General features: G+C 49.7%; 2 protein-coding genes across 2 annotated transcripts in view; one reads left to right on the top strand and one right to left on the bottom strand.

Annotated features, from left to right (window-relative positions):
* Csmd2 (CUB and Sushi multiple domains 2) overlaps window positions 1-19,513 on the top strand; it is a 569,599-nt gene that overhangs the window by 272,907 nt on the left and 277,179 nt on the right. The window contains exon 6 of the mRNA XM_032897562.1: window positions 17,448-17,560. Within this exon, the coding sequence (XP_032753453.1) occupies window positions 17,448-17,560 (113 nt within the window). The remainder of the gene's footprint in view (window positions 1-17,447; window positions 17,561-19,513) is intronic.
* On the bottom strand, window positions 733-1,411 carry Hmgb4 (high mobility group box 4). The gene has a single exon (XM_032897550.1). The coding sequence runs from the start codon at window positions 1,293-1,295 to the stop codon at window positions 750-752; it is 546 nt and encodes a 181-aa protein (XP_032753441.1). The 5' UTR covers window positions 1,296-1,411; the 3' UTR covers window positions 733-749.

Here is a 19,513-nt window from a genome sequence, read left to right as displayed (position 1 = left end):
GCTTTCAAGGAGGAGGCTGGGGCTCCCTAGGAGACACAAGGTGGGAGTGGGGGGGGTGTGGGTGTGGGGTGCAGTTTTTGAGGGAGAATGCTTATGTCTGATGATCTCTCTTTTCAATGAAGCAGAAAATGAGGGTGTCTCTTGAGAGGGTGAAGGGGAAGCAGAGCCAAGCTGGAGTAGCAGCTGTAAGCCATGGGGAAGTAAGGATTTCACCAACATGAGAGCTTCTTGGGTGGCCTCACCCCTCCACCCCTACCCCCTGTGCTTCTCATTCACCACCATTCATAACCTTCTCTGTCATTGGGTTCCCACACTAGGCAGGAACATCCCAAGGCCCCTGTCCCATAAACCTGGCATGTGGAAATCCAAACAACTGGATTCTGAACCCAGAGTCGTAATCAAAATCAAAATGGCTGCCTGCACAGACAGCACAATCCCTCCTCAGTCTGGCCCCATTCCCATGAGATGGCAAGCCACGGCAGAAGCTAGGAATTTTGTGAAGACATCTGAGCCAATCACTATACTTTGGTCACAGAAGCAGCTGTGTGACTCCCCATGCCCAAATGACTTTGCACATGTGCTTGAGCACCCAGGTTAACCCAGGCCGTTTGGGTCCTGCAGCCAGTTCCCTCTCTGAAAGCCAGCCTCCCCAAGGCTGGACCTCCATTGAACCACTCACTTTCATAGCATAGCATCCAAGGGCACTCTAACCACGTAGGACAGGGCCAGAGAGCCAGTTGAATGACATTTTATTCTTTCAAACTGCTTTTGGACGATCCCTGGAGGTTGATCTTACTGTTCTGGCATTGGCTGAGGTAGGCCTCCCGCTCCTGGAAGTACTTTGCCCGCATAATTGCGGCCTTCTGTTCATAGGGTTTTTTGTCCACATCTGTAATCATGGACCACATCTTCCCGGCAGCCTTGGCCACCTCTACCACTGTCCAGCTGGGGTTCTCTTGCTTCAGCTTGGCGAAGTGGTCCAGGGAGAAGAGCAGGAAGGAGGATGGAGGCTTCCGAGGTGCCAATGGGTCCCTCTTTCTTCTCTTTCTTCTCTTGCCCACGTAATTCATCATTTCTTCCTGGTACCGGGCTTTGTCGAGTTTGGCTATGGCTTCAAACTTTGCCTTTTCATTTTTCGAGATGGACCTCCATTTTTCTGAACACCTTCTAGAGAATTCGTTAAAGGTAAGGTAGGTGTTTGGCTGTTGCTCCTTGAATTTGTTTCTGAAATTTATCATAAAATGGATGTAAGAAGAGACATTCACCTTGGGTCTTAGCTGGACTTTTTTCCCCATGTTTGTAAAATCATGATTTCCTTTGCTGGATCCTGCTGATTTGGATAGCAGAGATTTCTGTCTCTATAACCCCAGGAGCAATCTAGAAGGTGCCCTACTTATGGTGGGATTTTCTCTGTATGTGAGCCTCAGCCAGTGCCCGGCCTTTTCAATGCTGGTGGACTTTGTTGGGTCAAAGAAGGGAAATTGTGATGTCATCCCCAAGCTGACCAATGCCAGCCAAGCTCAGCCATTTGCAGACAGGCCCTCTTAGTGGTTGGTTTCTCCAGGGACTTTTTTTTTTCTTCCTCTAAGGGAAGATGAAGGTTTATTTGAACCTTATTAGAACTGCTACTGGCCCTGGGAATCTTTCCCTTTGGCTTCCTGGAGGCTGCGGGCTTTGCTCAGCCTCTGGGGTCTTTATATCCCTGTCTCCCGGTGGGTCATAACAAGGACTGCCTTACTCCGTGTGATTGTCAGGATGCCGCCTCCTCATCCTCCACGCAGGCTGGAAATAATGAAGGCAAGGAGGGGGGATGTCTCGGGAGCTGTCATGATAGCATGTGAAGGCTTTCTGTTTGCCTTGAGCAGGGGTAGTACCTGCTGCACGAAGGGTTTAGTAGTAACTCTAAAAATAATCAGCTGTGACAGCTGGGACTTGGTTCCCGTCGGGACAAAGTTGTCTAATTTAAAACCCAAGCGCTTCCGCTCAGAGTCTGAATCCTTTCGTTTCTCTGAAGAAACTGGAGGGGAAAGAGGGAAGAGAACCTGAGAGTTTATTAATTACATTGAAAATAGGATTTCTTAGCTCTTCCGGCAGCCCCTCCCCATCCTCGAAAGGGTCCTCATTTCTCAGGGTTAGTTTACAAAGTACTAAAACAGTTAAGCAAATTGGCTTCTTTGGGGTAAAAATTGATACCCCACTAGAGGAGAGTGCAGTGAAGCCCAACAGACCTGTCTGTAAGTGGCTCTACTGAAAATCCAGTGGGGGACAGTAGTGCCACATGCATAGGGCAAGAAACCCTACCCTCGCCTTTGTGAATAGTCTTGCTTATTTAAAAAAATTATTTTATTATGCATGTGAGTACACTGTCTTCAGACGCACCAGAAGAGGGCATCGGATCCCATTACAGACGGTTGTGAGCCACCATGTTGTTGCTGGGAATTGACCTCAGGACCTCTGGAAGAGAAGTCAGTGCTCTTAATCTCTGAGCCATCTCTTTGGCTGAATAGTCTATTAAATACTCCTCAAATTATTCTGCTGGGACCTGGGCCAAAGTACTGTGGCAGTAATCTTTCAGCATATAGGTAGGCGTCAACCCCAAGCAGAAGGGTATTGAAATTCTAGAGATCCAGACCCTCACAGTCTCTAAAGACCCAGAAGCAGGAGCAGTGCCTGCCAAGGGTAAGGACCCAGCTTCTTCCATCCAATGTCCTGAATTACAAGATGTCCTCTAGGTAGGGGCATTGGTCTAGTAGCCAGACAGTAAAGACCTCAGGCTTAATGGATGGCGGGATTTCCTGTTGCAAATACTCAGCTCTGCCCTTCTGGTTCAAAAGTAACCACAGACAATCCATAAATAAATGTCTTTGCCAATAAAGCTTTATTTAAACAGTTTATAGGCTGGGGCATTTTAAATCTACTGGCTCTCAGTCTGGCTATGAGTTCAGTTTTTGTTTACATCTCTTGATTGCAGTCTACAATAAAAAGTACATTTTGTGTCAGCTCATTAACATATGTGAACATATATAATGTGTATCAGCCTCAGTTTCTGAGTATAATCAATCCATATAATCCTCTATGAAACCCCACGGGGGTTGCTGTTTTCCTTGCCATTATAAGAAAGAGGTCATAGTTTCAAGTACTAAACTGTATTATGTGTGACATATTTTCTGTTGTGTTTGATTTTGATGGTTGGAAGAAAACCCACAGGCTGATCTCAAGACTCACTAATGCTCCTGGCTGAGCTGAAGAACTCCATGTAGGCAAGTGTGAGAGATGCTTTCCTTGGTAACAATGCAGGGGGGAAGAGTATGGCTTCCAGGGCTAGACAGACGGGAGCTCCAGAGCTGCCTTTGCCTGTCAGAGGGTGATCTCCAGTCAAGTCTTGCTCTCAAAGTCACGCCTTTAAAAATCAGTGAGGGAACTGAGGCAACAGCTCCATTGGCAAAGTGTTTGCCACGCAAGCGTGAGGACCCCAGCTTGGCTCCCAGAATCCACATTGAAAAGTGAAACAAAGGGCTGGAGAGATGGCTCAGCGGTTAAGAGCACTGACTTGTTCTTCCAGAGGTCCTGAGTTCAATTCCCAGCAACCACATGGTGGCTCACAACCATCTGTAATAGGAATCCGATGCCCTCTTCTGGTGTATCTGAAGACAGCTACAGTGTACTTATATGCATGAAATAAACAAACAAATAAATAAGATCTTTTTTTTTTTAAAGTGAAACAAGTGAAATGAAAAATGATACCAGGGCTCCCTGGTAACTATTGGCCACATGATCTACCCGAATCAATGACCTCAAGGCCAATGAAAGGGACCCTGTATCTAAAAGGTAAGGCAGATGGTCGCGCGCGCGCACACACACACACACACACACACACACACACACACATACACACAGGCCTAAGAAGATAAAAAGGCATTTGAGGAGCCAGCCAGCATTTACAGGCTGGAATGACAGGACAAATAGATGACACACACTCTGTATTGTATCATAGGCTGGATACAGAGTCAGGAAGAGGATAACTGACGGTCTTTACAGCAGAGGAAGTTAGCAGGCATCACTCAACCAAGCTGTCCCGGAGGTCAGCACCAGTGATAGGTCACACTGACAGCACCACAGGCCCCTTCTATGATGCCGTAATAAAAGCAATGCCCATCAGTGTGGCCTCCCTCCATGCTCACATCCTGCATCCAGTCTCAAGAAAACATCAGGCCCAGTCATGGACTGAGTGCAGACTTATGATTGATGCTCTTTGATCCTCAAGTCTTAGGAAGACAGGGAAACTAATATACCCTGGATAAGACTGATGTGGTCACTGAATGGGAGGATGGATGCTGGGTTAGACATTGGAACCAGAAGAGGGGGCCTGAGGAGACCGCTGGGAATATCTGGAGTAAGCCTTCTACTCAGCAGACAGTTCCATAGCGATGCAGCTTTCTTAAGCTTTAATCATGTTCTTCGAGAACTTGGGAGAGGGGCATCTAGCACCATGGTCTGTTGGATAGGTAGACAGGAAGTGGAAATGATCTGGTACAAGAATGGAAGCATGACACTAAGGGTCAGACAAGCCTGGTCACCTCTGGAAAAACATAGACCTAGACCAGACAGTGCTTGGGGTCGTGGCAGGGTCATGGGGCGGGGAATCCTTCATAGGCCTTAACAAAGCCATTCAAGCCACAGGGTTAGAAAATGGCCTTATTTCATTCAGTCCCCTACCCTCCTTCCAACCGTGATGACCTTCCCTGGCACCCCTCCCTTTCAACACATTCTTTTGGAGAACCGCTCCACTGGAAACCATTCCCTTGTCCTAAGGGATGTGCCCATGGCCTAGACAAGTCATCTGAGACCCTCTGAGGGTATTTTCTGTTTGCCACGAGAAAAAAGAGATCTCTGTTCTTTCTGGTGAGGAGGGTGAAAGGCTGAGTCGGGGAGCAGCTGAGTGTCCGTGGTTCAGCCTCCAGCTGCTGCCATTTGCAGTTGGCCAGCACACAGCCTGCAGAGCGAGGGTGATGGCATCTGAGCTTGTAGCTCTGGACATCCCTGAATCATCTGCAGCCCTGCTCTTTTGTGGTTTAATTACAACAGCTACTGGTTGCTTCTCCATTCCAGAATGATCTGGATTTCTTTGACCTGAAGTTACCAGTACAGAGCATACACAGGTGTGAAGGGATGGGATACATGGCACAGACACAGGTCTGAAGGGATTGTATACATGACACAGACACAGGTGTGAATGGATAAGATACATGACACAGACACAGGTCTGAAGGGATGGGATACATAGCACAGGCAGGTATGAAGGGATGGGATACATGGCACAGACATAGGTGTGAAGGGATGGAATACATACACAAACACAGGTATGAACTGATAAGATACATGACACAGGTGTGAATTGATAAGATACATGACACAGACACAGGTCTGATGGGATTGTATACATGGCACAGACACAGGTGTGAATGGATAAGATACATGACATAGACACAGATATGAAGGGATGGGATACATGGCACAGGCACAGGTGTGAATGGATAAGATACATGACATAGACACAGATCTGAAGGGATGGGATACATGGCACAGACACAGGTGTGAAGGGATTGGATACATGGCACAGGCACAGGTGTGAATGGATACATGACACAGACAGGTGTGAAGGGATGGGATACATGACAGACACAGGTGTGATGGGATGGGATACATGACACAGACACAGGTGTGAAGGGATGGGATACATGGCACAGACACAGGTCTGAAGGGATGGGATACATGACACAGACACAGGTATGAAGGGATGAGATACATGGCACAGACACAGGTGTGAATGGATACATGGCATAGACAGGTATGAAGGGATAGGATACATGGCACAGACACAGGTGTGAAGGGATAGCATACATGGCACAGACACAGGTGTGAAGGTATGGGATACATGGTACAGGCACAGGTGTGAAGGGATAGGATACATGGCACAGACACAGGTGTGAAGGGATGAGATACATGGCACAGACACAGGTGTGAAGGGATAGGATACATGGCACAGGCAAGGTGTGAATGGATACATGACACAGGTGTGAAGGGATGAGATACATGGCACAGACACAGGTGTGAAGGTATGGGATACATGACACAGGCACAGGTGTGAATGGATACATGACACAGACAGGTGTGAAGGGATGGGATATGTGGCGCAGACACAGGTGTGGTGAGACAGGCTAAGAGCAAACAGGAACCCTCCTCTCCCTTTCAGTTCTCCCCCTCTTCCATTTGTTGCAGCCTTACCATGCTGATACCCAAGTCTAGTTCGTTAGAGATAATGTATGCCTCACACACCATGGCCCTCATAGCATCCACGTCTGTGCCTGGAGCCTGCTAATGCACCAGACGTGGCGCTGAAGGTGCCTGTGTGAACCATCTCATGTCTCAGACCTAGTGGTGGAACTTCCTTACCCTGAGTGAGCAAGCTGGTAATTTAAAAGATGTGCATCCAAGTCACCAGACAGACTTCTCTGATGGTCCCTTACCTCTGAAGTCTCCTTGGCTGACAGAGGTGTGGTCTCTGCCAGAGGGGGTCATTGCTGTAGCTTGAGGCTTCTTGACAGCTGGCTCTGCCTAACTCATCATGGAGTAGTGTCCCTATCCCTTGTCATGGCCTGCAACTGTGGATGCAGCGCATAAAGCCACTGCCCAAGGTCACAGGGTCAGCACATAGGTGAGAACAGAACTCAGGGCGATGACATTCCAGGAACCCTCACTGACCTTCACGATCACAAAGGGTCTAAACCCTCAACTATGCAGCTGCCCCGGAAGCACTGTCACGGCTATCCGACCACATTCGGGGGGTGAGGGAAGACACCCAGGATGGCGGTGGAGTGGGAGAGGCCCTTGGAAGGCATCTAAAACATTTCCTCTGTGGAAGTATTCCAAGAGGAGTGTGCCTGAAGCCACCATGAGGCGGGAGTGTCCACCCTCCCTGGGAAAGGTGGTCTTCTCTTTCTCCCAGTCTTTTCCCAATTTCTCCATCTTCCAGTGCAGGAGGAAGACAGGCAAGGCTGAGATGGAGGAGTGGCTGCAGGGGAAGCAGGCAACGATGTCTTTACCTTTTCACCCCAGCTCTGTTTAGTGCATAGAAGAGATGCTAGCCCTCTCATTGACCTTGGAAGCCTATTTCGGGGGGGGGGTTGATGAATCAATTTATTGCACCCCATGTCCTCCGGAGGTAACATTCTCTGTGCATCGCTCAGGTACCCTTCACGTTCTCCTGTGAGGCCTCTATTCCCTTAGCGGTTTCCGAGTGCAGTGCACAGAGCACAGCTGTGCTGAGGAATCCCATGACCTTGGTGAGGAATTTAAGTTGTTTGGTGGAGACAAAGAGTGGGTGCTCACTTAGATGAAGAGGAGGGATCTCCCACACCCTAGTTCCGTGGGGAAACGGATGGGGTTGGAAAGGCATCCCAGTATCTCCTCTACTCCTACTGTGCCCCACACACGTACAAGATGTCCTAGGCTACGTCCATCAGTCTCTTCTAGTCCTGTGATGTTACATGTCCACCTAGTTAAGAGCAGAGCCTGGATTTAAATCCAGCATTGACTGGTTCCCAGGCTCTGGCCTCACCTTGAACCTTCTTCTGTTCCGTCTGTGTAGGATCAGCCTATGGTATCAGCGCTGAAGACAGCTGGTAGGGAGAAACGCTGATGCCCTGTAGGGCTGGCATGGTCACTAAGCTCTTAAAACTTGCCCCCTTTCAAAATAAAAACTGATCCTTAGCCCTAGGTCATGCCGACAGGAGACTCCTCAGTTACAGAGCATCAGGGCCACCTCCCTGAATCTCAGGTCTAACCTGTTGTGATAGAGGCCCAGATGGGAATGGAACCCTGAAGGAACAGGGTTCCTGAGAGCCCTGAAACTAATAAGAGTAAATCTGCTTTGAGATGCTGCCCCAAGCAGCCTGGAACAGGACTAGAAGAGACCTGATGGTTGTAGCTTAGGACATCTTATGTGTGTGGGGCACAGTAGGAGTAGAAGAAGATATGCCGGGACCCTTTCCCTACCCTATCTGTTCCCAAGAGAATTAGGCTGGAGGGCTTCTTCCTCTTTATCTAAGTGAGCACTCATTCCTCTCCATCAAGCAACCGCAAACCAGGGCCCCGGGAACCTGTCTTCCTAATAGAAACCCATCTCCTGATGAGCCTAGCTTAGGTCACGTGAGCACTCTGATCCAGTCGGCTGTTAGGAATTGCCATGTAATACATCTATTATGGTCAGCCTTTTGGGGAGCTCCAGGTTGAGGGACACAGACTGGCCTTTGACAGATTTTAGTGTTTAGGGAAGAGTTGAACCCTGTGACTTAGATTGGAGACAGAAGGGGACAGAGGTGGACACCATTCCTAAGAAATTTCTGAGGACCCATGCCCAAGGCCCTGGTGCAGCGCCCCCAGTGAGTTCTCTGTTAAATCGCTTCACTCTTTCAGGACACATCCTGTATGTCAAGCAAGAAGCCTCCAGCCCTTCAGCCGTGAGCCTGGGATGCAAGGCCACAACGATCTCCAGCCCCCATAAAAGCCTTAGTGTGCTGCCACCCAAGAGGCAAGGCCCAGATGTCAATAGCAAAGCTCTTCCCCAGCCACAGACCCAGCCTGGGGCCTCGTTCCTCCAAGCTCCAGGTTGAGACACATCCTCCAGGGAGCCACGAATCTGAAGGAAAAACATTTGCCTGGTGTGACTGGGGGGGGCTCCCTGGAGCTAACAATCAGCCAAACTGCAAAGTTCTGCTCATGGAGCCGCTTGTGGGAAAACAGAAACGTTTGCCCATAGTGACAAAGACTCCGTTGCTGGTGTCCTGGGGGTGCCTGCGTCTGGGGAGTCCCCCTGGGATGGTATTCCAGCAGCTGCCGAGTAAATGGGAGGAACAGCCAAGGCAAGAGCAAATGTGGTGACCCGTGTCTTCCTGGCACAAGGGGCAACACTCTCACAATCAGGATGCGTGCAGCCATGGTACCCTACCTACATCCCTCCACGCTGTCCAGAAGGTCACCTGCTCCCCAAGCTACAACATGCCCTCTGCGTTCATCAGCAGAGACCTCATCATACGTGCACACGGTTCATAGTCCCTTGTGCCTCTGTGCAGTATTCAGTGAGTCTGCCCCTTGTGGTAAATACTTTGTCAAGTATTGAGGAACGGTGGACAGGCAAGAAAAAGATAGTGGCTTTCGTCAGTCTGGAGAGAAACAGGCCCGGGAGAAAATGAAGCAAGCCAAACCAAGTGTTCAGGAGTGGGTTTCCTGATGCTGACGCTCACCCCCTCCCAAACCCCCCCAAAGGAGGAGAGAAAGTATCTGGGACAGGGATTTATAGAGGAAGCTGGTCAGGGAGAATTGCAAGGAGATGAATTTTTCATTACAGCAAGGGACGACTGTCTTAGGGTTTCTATTTCTGTGATAAAAACCACGGCTAAAACAAGTTGGGAAAAGGAGTTTATTTCATCTTACAGCTTGAAGCCTGCCATCCAGGGAAGTTGGGGAAAGAGCTCAAAGTAGGCACCTAGAGACAGAGCTGATGCAGAGGCCATGGGGAGTGCTGCCTGCTGACTTGTTCCTCACGGCTTGCTCAGCCTGCTTTCTTAGAGCACTTAGAATCAATGGGTGGCACCTCCCGCGTCAATCATCAGTCAAGAAAATGCATCACAGGCTTGCCCACCGGCCAAGCTGGCAGAAGTTTCTGCTTGCAGAACGACTCTAGCTTGTGTATAAAAGTAACCAGCCCAGGAGTTCATGCAAAGTGAGCATCAGGCCAGAAGACCCCATAAGGACTTCTGGAATGGAATCTTAGATCAGTTACTCATGCTCCCCCTTCTGACCGCAGAGGGAATGATGTATTTAGGGAAGCACAGTACCCATGGAAGTAAGCAATTGCTTTGGTTCATCTTCTGTGGGTTCGTATACATACGGTGCAAGCACCCTGGGGCTGCAGAGTTCAGTTGGTAAAGTGCTTACTGCTCAAACATGGGACCCTGAGTTCAACCCTCAGAAACTGAGTGGAGAAAGTCAGGCATGATGACAGCTACATGTAACCCATGAGCTGGAGAGACTGAGGCTAGAGGATTCCTGGGGCTCACTGGCTAGTTCCAGGCTAGTTCCAGACCAATGAGAGAAACTTTTTCAAAATGCAAGGTGGGTACCTCCCACAGGTTAACCGCTACACACACACACACACACACACACACACACACACACACACTCTCACACATACACACACATGCACACACACACACACATGCACACACACACACACACATGCACACACACTCACACACACATGCACACACATACATACATACACACATGCACACACACTCACATGCACACACACATGCACACACACATGCACACACATGCGCACACATACACACATGCACACATGCACACAAAGACACACATGCACACACATACACACATGCACATACACATCCATGTGAACACCCTCCAACCTCCCCCCCCCACACAAGTGTTCTGGTGTTCCCACAACCGTAACAGAGCTTCTTGCCTGCTGCCTGTGGCCGCCTGCCAGCCGTCTCCCACCCTGCCCTCCCGCCCCTGTGCTCCGGCTTCCTCCAGCTGAGCCTTGTACTTTCTGAGAATCGGCTGGGTCTGTTGCCAGCTCTCCCAGTGCGAGTCATATTTGTTATTGTAATTATGTGATTTAAATTAAACATCACATAAACGGATGAGATACGAGTGCGGAAGGAAATACAGCCGCCACGATGGGAGCCCGATCGAATTCTCTTGAACAATGCTGCGAAGGGGGAGTCTCTTAAGAAGAATTCGAAGGGCACAACCACCCCCCCACCAAAGTTCTCTTCCTCGGATCAGGGGCACCATCTTGGTACACAGTACCAGTTAGTAAATATTTGTTGCCTGGGTGGCTGGTGCGATTTAAATGAGATAGAGGCTGTGTTCAGGGAAAAGCCTTACTTGCATGCAAAGCTAACTGGCATGGGTGTTTATATGTTGTTCATGTGGCAATGAAATGTCTACGGCACATTTGTCCTTTTGTGAGTCCCTCCTTAGAAATTCAGGTTTAATTTAGTGACATCATCAGTGAGGCACGTGTGCCAGGGATGAGCAAAGGACCAGCCGGTAAACAACAATACCTTGAACTTCCTTGCCCCACCCCACCTCCCAATAGATATGTACCCTGTAATCATTTTAGGGCGTTGAACCCATGGATTCTCATATGCTAGGCCTCTCTACCCAGCCCTAATGCAAGGTGTTTTCTGTGGTGTGACAGAGTAGCAGTGAACAGTATGCAAATGAATGGATGGGCGTGGCTCTGACTCTGCGGAGGGGGAAACTGTATCCACTGACTGGAGCCTTGCTTGCCAGCCACGTTCGGTTACTAATCTGTCCCACTGTGTGGCTGGAGATCTACAGAGAGACTCCCATCCTGCCCCATGTGGAGCTTGCTTTACTAGCTGGGAAGATCATCAAGTCCAAAGATGATCGATTACAAGTCAGTCGGCCTAGGATGGTGGCACGTGACCCTGCTACAGAGGGGACACACTGAGCAGGCAACAGTTGGCCAGGCTTATAGGACCAGTGACCTTGTGCCAGGTCATCAGATGTGGCATCAGAGAAGACATTCTGGGTAGAGGGACCTCAGAGGCAGGGACTCAGTGGGTGTCGCCAGGGAGGGAAAGCTGTATGAGAACTTGTGCTCAGTTCCAGAGCTGGTGGGTCTGTCCCTGCACTAACACTTTTCTGGAAGGATCAACTTGCTTGTGCCACAGTGTCCCTTCCATCCCCCTGACAGGTGGAGGGGAAGGAGGGGGATGGGGTTATACCTCCCCTACCCCCATCTGGCCCCCTCGCAGGCCTGCCACAGAGATGAGGGATGGCTCACACTGGAGTCTGAGGTGCAGAAAGGCCTGGAGCCCAACCCCACTGGGCTACACGAGCTCAGAACCACGGCCCATGTGAGGGGCCATGGGTGCCTTTGTTAGGTAACAGCAACTGTGAGGGAGGGAGAGGCACTGCACAGAGGCAGGGACTGCCCAATCAGCTCCTCAAAAAAGTGCCCCTGCCCCCTGCATGCCTGGTGACTGGATACATGCGAGCCTTCACAGGACTGGCAGTTCACAGGGAGGCTGGCACTTAAACCAGTCTCCTCTGTCTCCGCGGACAGGCAGCAGTGCCCGGATACACATTGTTGCCATTTGGACGGGCTTCTCTCAGAGCCTGAACATCCGGACCCCACGAGAAGCTTCCATGAAGAAATGCTTTTCACAGAGGGGGGGGGAGGCTGAGCTCACTCTGCCACTCCTCCCTCCATCCCCCAATCAACTCCAGGCATTAAAGGGAGTGTTTTTTCTTTTCTTTTTTTTTTAATTCTCCCCAAGCCAGATTCCATTAATGAAGCCCCATTTAACAGAAGTCAATTTACCAAAAAGGAAAACACCTCGCGTGCACTTGCTAAACTACGTTTCATGTAGTACTGCAGGAGCGATTTACTGGGCAAGCTTGTAATTCCCCAGGCCCCCCAGAGGGAAGTTAATGTGGACAGGAAGGTTTGAAGGGGGAGCCTCTCCCTTTGTGTTTCTCTCCTTTAATTACGATTCTAAGAAGGAACAAAATTAAAGAGGAAGGATCCTGGAGGGTAGGGAGGAAGGAAGACACAGGATGGAATTCAGCCTAGACTGTTCCACGGGGCACGTGTGTTTGTGACAGTGCATTGCTGGCTGAGTGCCCAAGCTCTGAATGACATGGTCTAGGTTATAATCTCACCTCCGCCGTGAAGTGCTGTGTGATGGAGAGTGGGTTTCTTTACCTCTCTGTGTATCCGGGTGGCCCAGTGGGAAACAGCAGAGAGAGCTTAAATCTGAAGGTGGGGACACTCAGAGAACAGGGTTCCTTTCCAACACTGTGTGCGTGTAATGCTCTCCTTTGTGTTATGACCAGTAGCAGAGTGTATGTGTACCCAAGTGTATGTTTAGGTGTGTGTGTGTGTGTGTGTGTGTGTGTGTGTGTGTGTGTGGTGTGTGTAAGGTGTGTGTGTACCCCATGTGTGTGTGTATTTGTTTAGGTGTGTGTGTGTGTGTGTGTAAGTGGGTGTGTACCCCATGTGTGTATGGTGTATGTGTACCCAAGTGTGTATGTGTGTGTGGTGTGTGTGTACATCTGTGTGTACCCAAGTGTGTTTGGGTGTGTGTGTGTGTGTGTGTGTGTGTGGTGTGTGGTTGTGTGTGTGGGTGTGTACACCTATGTGTGTGTATGTGTGTGGGTGTGTATACACCCATGTGTATGTGTATGTGTACCCAAGTGTATGTTTAGGTGTGTGTGTGGTGTGTGTGTAAGTGGGTGTGTGTACACCCATGTGTATGTAGGTGTATGTGTACCCAAGTGTATGTTTAGGTGTGTGTGTGTGTGTGTGTGTGGTTGTGTGTGTGTGTGGTGTGTAGTTGTGTGTGTAGGTGTGTATACACCTATGTGTGTGTAGGTCTATGTGTACCCAAGTGTGTATAGGTGTGTACATCTGTGTGTGGTGTGTGTAAGTGGGTGTGTGTACACCCATGTGTATGTAGGTGTATGTGTACCCAAGTGTATGTTTAGGTGTGTGTGTGGTGTGTGTGTAAGTGGGTGTGTGTACACCCATGTGTATGTAGGTGTATGTGTACCCAAGTGTATGTTTAGGTGTGTGTGTGGTGTGTGTGTAAGTGGGTGTGTGTACACCCATGTGTGTGTGTATGTGTGCCAAGTGTATGTTTAGGGTAGTGTGTGTGTGTGTGTGTGTGTGTGGTGTGTGTAAATGGGTGTGTGTACACCCATGTGTGGTGTATGTAGGTATGTTTAGGTGTATGTGTGCCCGTGTGTGTGTGTGTGTGTGTGTGTGTGTGTGGTGTGTGTTGTGTGTGTGTGTGTAGTGTGTTGTGTGTGTGTGTGTGTAGGGGGGGGTGTGGGGTGGGGGGGGTGTGTGTGGGTGTGTGTGCATGTGTGTGTGGTGTGTGTGCACTCATGTACACATGCTCAGGCTGAAAGCCAGTGGAGACAAATCAGGAGGAGGAAAGCTCCACTGAGCATATGACATGTGCCCGACAGCTTGAGGCCGTGAGAGTGAGCCAGGTGGAGGTCTAGAGGGAGGGTCAGCATGGCAGGCAGAGGGAACTGGTCAGGTGCAAAGGTCCTGGGGCAGAAGCAGGCCTGCGCGAGTTTTCACAGCAAGGAGCCCATTTGCTTAGAGCATAAAGAAACAAGAGATAGAGCGGGGAACAGGGAAGGGGAAACTTTGCTGAAGGCTGTAGAGGTCAATAGGGTGGACTTTACTCAGAGGGCAGGAACCACTGAGGATGCATTTTGCTTTGTTTCCATTTTGATGAATTCTGCTAAGAGGTCATTTATATAAAATCATACTCCCAATTGTGAATACACAGCTCATTAGATGGCTGGCAAAAGTGGCCTTCCTGTGGGAGGGGGGATGGGATGAGGAACTGTAGGAGGGGGGACCAGGAGGGTGGGCAATGACTGGATTGTAAATATATAATAATAATAATAGTAATAATAATAGTAATAATAATAATAATAATAATATAAAATGACCTTCCCACACAGTTAAGGAACCTAGATCTGGGCCATTCCCTCCTCCTCAGCCATGCAGGATCTACTGACAGCATCACTCAACACGGCTCTGGCTACCACAGGTCCATTTCCTCTCACTGGACATTCAACTCTCCCAGAGTTCCAGTGAATGAGATTTCAGTGCCTTCCATGTTCACGGTCCACAGCCACAGACCTTGCTCATGACCCTCACTCGCAGTTCATGCTTCCTCCCCATGATCGTGATGTACAACCCCCCCCCATCACACTCCCAGTCCACTCTGCTTCCTGTAAATCTTTACTCTTCCACCTCAACATAACTCCGCCCAGTAAGTTTGCCCACATCTTTGTACTTACTAGCATGAAAAGGAATTTTCTGTTTGCTGGTTTTAACTTTGGATTTTTTGATGACCAAGTTCTCTTGCTGTGTAGCACATACTAGCCTCGAACTCCCAGCAATCCTCCTGACTCGACATCCTGAGGGGTGAGATTCTGGGAGAGAGTCACTGTGTGTTGTTCTGTTGAAAGCTTTGAGCCGAAACTGGTGCCATCCGTCCATAGCCATTTGGTGAGGATCCTACCACAGAAGCCCCAAGTTCTGTGATAGGGACAAGGACACCCTCAAATGCTCAACATAATATGCTTAGAAGGATGGAGTTGGGTAGGGAAGAGAGCTGAGCACGTGGGCACACACATACACATGTGTGCCCACACATTCACACACACACAGAGATAAAGAGACAGAGAGAGAGACAGAGAGAGAGAGACAGAGAGAGACAGAAAGAGAGAGACAGAAAGAGAGAGACAGAGAGACAGAGACAGAGAGACAGAGACAGAGAGACAGAAAGAAAGAGAGACAGAGACAGAGAGAGAGACAGAGACAGAGAGAGACAGAACAGAGACAGAGAGAGAGAGAGGAAGAGAGAGAGACAGAGACAGAGAGGGGGGGTGTTGGGGGAGGAAAAGGCACAAGGCTTGCTGTCTGGGAGGAGACTGAACAGCGAGAAGGTGCCAGGTAACTGTAGGTTATGCTATGCATAGAAGCTGAGCATCAAATCCCGCCTCACCCCTGAGCTGAGAAGTTCCCTGCCCCAACTTCCAATTATAAGGGACTACCCCTTCCTTGCTTTTTAAAGAAGCAGCCTCGGGTCCTGAATTATTCAGGTGAAGCTTCCCTACTTCCACTTCCATATGTAAATAGCCTCCAAGCTCTGCCATTGAGCTCGAATTGAATTTGGCCTAGGGTGGGGGAGCCCGCTATACCAATTGAGGCTCCTTAGAAAACTTAAATGACTTACCCCGTAATAAACTATTTTAAATGGGATCTGGTGAAATACCGTAATTGGTTTCTATAATAGTTCTTGCCCAAGCACTGTGGGTTATATTCCTAGAGTTCTGTGTGCGTCAGCGTTTTCGTGATAGTAAGAATTGAGATCAGAGGGTATCAAGCTCCTTGGTTAGATCTTTTGTTTCGTTTATATTTATGGGAAGCCACTCTGTTGGTTCTCTAGGGTCTGCCCCTGCGCATCCCCCTCTCTGGTCTTCTCCCGTGCCCTCTGTCTGTAAGACTCTCCTGGGGGCGAGCATCCATCTTTGATCAAGTCTCTAATAGGCTAGATCGATGATGCAGATGCAGGAGCATCCGGGAGTCTGGAGAGGGCCAAGGAGTGTGCGCTCTGGTTGTTCATTCCGTGTTCTTTCTGCCCGGGTTTTCCCAAACCAGCTGAGGATTTGGGTAGAGAGCGGGTTTTGAAATGCAACCCTATGGTTAGGGGTATTTCCAATTTCCTCTACTCCAGAGGGGAGGGATGGTACTGAGCCCCCATGCCTTATTAGCCCATTCCATGGTTCCCCTCTTATTGTTTCCCTGCACTGCTCCACACCACCTTAACAAGGACTGTTTCTCAGAACTGCTCTTTGCTGGGACCCTGACACGCATCTCTCTGCCAAGTGTCACTTTGGGTCCTGAGTCCCAAAGTGAGAATAGATAACACGTGCCATTCCCAAGAGTTTGCCGTTTTGGGGGACCCCGGGCTCTCTGCAGAGTGTCATCCGTGTGAGTCCCTGAAACCCTGAGGCGGGGATATGGACATATCTACTCCATAGATCAGGTCACAGGATCCCAGAGGATTTAGGGAACTCTCTGTGGTCACAAAGCACAGCTTGCAGATCCCCCCAAGATTGAGCTGCTTCCCTACTCCTCCCCACTGCTCCCTACTGAGGGTCGGTCTTTGGGAGAACTGACAGCAGAACTGTAATTGAAATTGAGTGCTGTGGTGTTAGAGGGTAGGGAAGGAGATGCTGTGGGTGAGCTTGGAGGTGCCAGGCTCTGGGAGGTGCCAGGCTCTGGGATAGCCTCAGGGCCCAAGCCTTTGTGGCTGGCCTTCTCACTTAGGAAAGCCTGGTGCTGGGGACAAGGTCACAGGCTGGAAGCTTTGATTTGAGCCTAATCCAAGAGCTATGTGACTGTCAAGACTTTCCTGGGGCTGGGACATTTTAGGGACTTTAGTGGGGGGGAGGGGGAGTGCAGGAGGAAGGGAGACAGTTGAGCACAGTCCAGTCAGAAAAGAACAAAGACCCAGAGAATAGAAAAATAGGAAAAGCAATACAACGTCGATGGGATTGACCATAGAGGACCCTCAACCTGACTCCTAGCCTCCTTTGGTTACTCTCAAGCCCTGAGCATCTGCTGGGATTTGGGGAATCCGAGGCCGGGTGAGTCATTTGCCTGGCAATCCCTTCAGCTGCACAGACCCCAGGCTGCTGGAGTGGATGGTGCTCTCCTCTTGCTTCAGAAGGTGGGTGGACTCCTTGATGTCCTGCTTAGCTCCTGACCTTTCTCTGTCCTGTCCCCCCAGGTTTACCGGAGCCAGCCTCCCAGCGCCTGTCATCAGCAGCAAGAACTGGCTGCGGCTACACTTCACATCAGACGGTAACCACCGGCAGCGTGGCTTCAGCGCCCAGTACCAAGGTAAGCAGGACTGGAATAGGGCTTCTTTTGAGAGAGCAGCAGTGGCCTTGAGGGCCTCAGCCTTTCACATTGGTACCTACATGGGACTTTGGGCATCATTGTCTTGGGTCCGTTACATCTGTGCATCCTGAGGTCTCCATGCCTGTATCTCTGCACATGCCCAGGCAGCCTTTAGGTACCAGAGGGTCAGTTCTCAGACACAAATAACCTGTCTGCCACTCTTCAGGACAGAGTCATCATTGTGATTAGTGCCAAGAGTCAGGCCCAGTGTGAGGAACTTGACAGGCACCTCCACTGTCTCCCCTTATCATCATGCTATGAGGTGGATGTTAGCCGCATACCCATCTTACGGCAAGGGAAGCCAGTTTCCCAGCCAGCAGCCCCGCTGCCCTTCTGAGCCAGAGCCCCATGGGTCCTCAGCAGTTTTAGCTGATGTCCTACAGTCCAGAGGTTCTCCACACCTGCACTGTTCATCATTCTATGCAGAGCACGACTTCACTGCAAGCATAGGCAAGCTGCCTTAGGGAGTGTCCCTACTTACGTCCAACCTCCGATTGGGGTAAGAGCTCAGAGCAGGAGCGGCAGGTAGAAACCCCAGGTAAGCACATTCATGCTCCAATAAGGAAGGCACTTTGAATGGCAGGAGCCACCTCTAAAAGAGGGGGGCCACACCTTGCACCCGAAGAGGGGCTGGACATCCATTGGATGCAGGGTAGGAGACCAGACTGCCTTAAAACCTTGCTTGTAATTTAAGACAGTATTCAAAATTGATCAATACTCTGGGGTCTGGGGTAAAAAGCTACAGTTGCAGGAACTATATTTTCCTATCTGGACTTAATGAGTGGCCTCGTTCCCTCTGACTACACTGGAGGAAACCTTTGCAATGTGCAAAAAATTAGCCAGAAGCCCACTGGGCCTGGAGACATCACAGAGGTTGGCTTTTCTAGAGACAGTATATACCACTATGGAGGCCCAGCCCCTGAGCCAGAGGGACAGCCACCTGCATCTTCTTGTCATGTTTTCCAAAACAGAACAGTAGAACTTCTTAGCATACTTTCTTCTGATTAAGTAAGTATTGGGTGTGCCTGATAGGTCCTGTTCTTGAGGTTCCCAACGTCACCGTGATTGGTTGAAGGCTCAGTGACAGACCCCATCATCAAACTCCAGAGCTAGGCTATTGATTATGTCCTTACTGTGTGCATGCTGTATAGCTAGTGGGGGGGGCAGTCTCTAGGTCTCCTGCTTACCGCATACCTACTGTGTGGCTGTTGAATACCTGCTGTGTGCGAGGGTCTGTGCTATGTAGCCTTCTCCCCAAAGCGCAGTGACCTGCCAGCTCCTCTTTCTTTTAGCAGAAGCTCAGACAAGCAGTGTCACCCGCCCAAGAGCACACATCCCCTAACTATGTGGTGAAACTGGAGTTCACCTACAAACCTTTAGGAGTTTATCCATAACGTCTCAGGCTTTGGCCCTAGCCATCTTCCTATGCCTGTCTGTGAGTGACTTTGTGAATCACACCCCACCATAAGTGTGTGTGTATGTTTGTACTCATACATGTGTCCATATGCATGTATACACAAGTATATATGTGTGTATGTGTGTGTATGTGTGTGTGTGCACACATGTATGTGTATGCATTTTTCCCAATCACAACCTACAGTGCACACACATCTATAGTACAAACTGTCACCCAGGGTGTTTGGCCTGGGTGTGAGGCACCCTGACCATGTCTCTTCCATTTTGTACTGCTAGCTGAAACCTCTAACTTAATTTCACATGTCTGAAGCAGGATAGGCCCCCAGTCTGCGAAGCTCTGTTTCAGGCACGTCCTTCTTGAAGCTTCACCCTCTGGTTCTTGTCCCCTAACTCTCCTGCACAGTGCTTTTATGCTGCTGTGTCTCAGAGCTGGTCATGAGCCCTTGGTCCCAGGCGACTCTGTTCCACCCTAAGCAT

Source organism: Rattus rattus, chromosome 1, assembly GCF_011064425.1.
Source record: "Rattus rattus isolate New Zealand chromosome 1, Rrattus_CSIRO_v1, whole genome shotgun sequence".
NCBI lineage: Eukaryota > Metazoa > Chordata > Mammalia > Rodentia > Muridae > Rattus > Rattus rattus.
Note: the sequence above shows the minus strand (reverse complement) of the source record. Positions and strands in the feature narration are given on the sequence as shown.

What these genes read in the sequence shown, in the direction of transcription:
- Hmgb4 (XM_032897550.1), bottom strand. Translation starts at nt 1,295, where the DNA reads ATGGGGAAAAAAGTCCAGCTAAGACCCAAGGTGAATGTCTCTTCTTAC.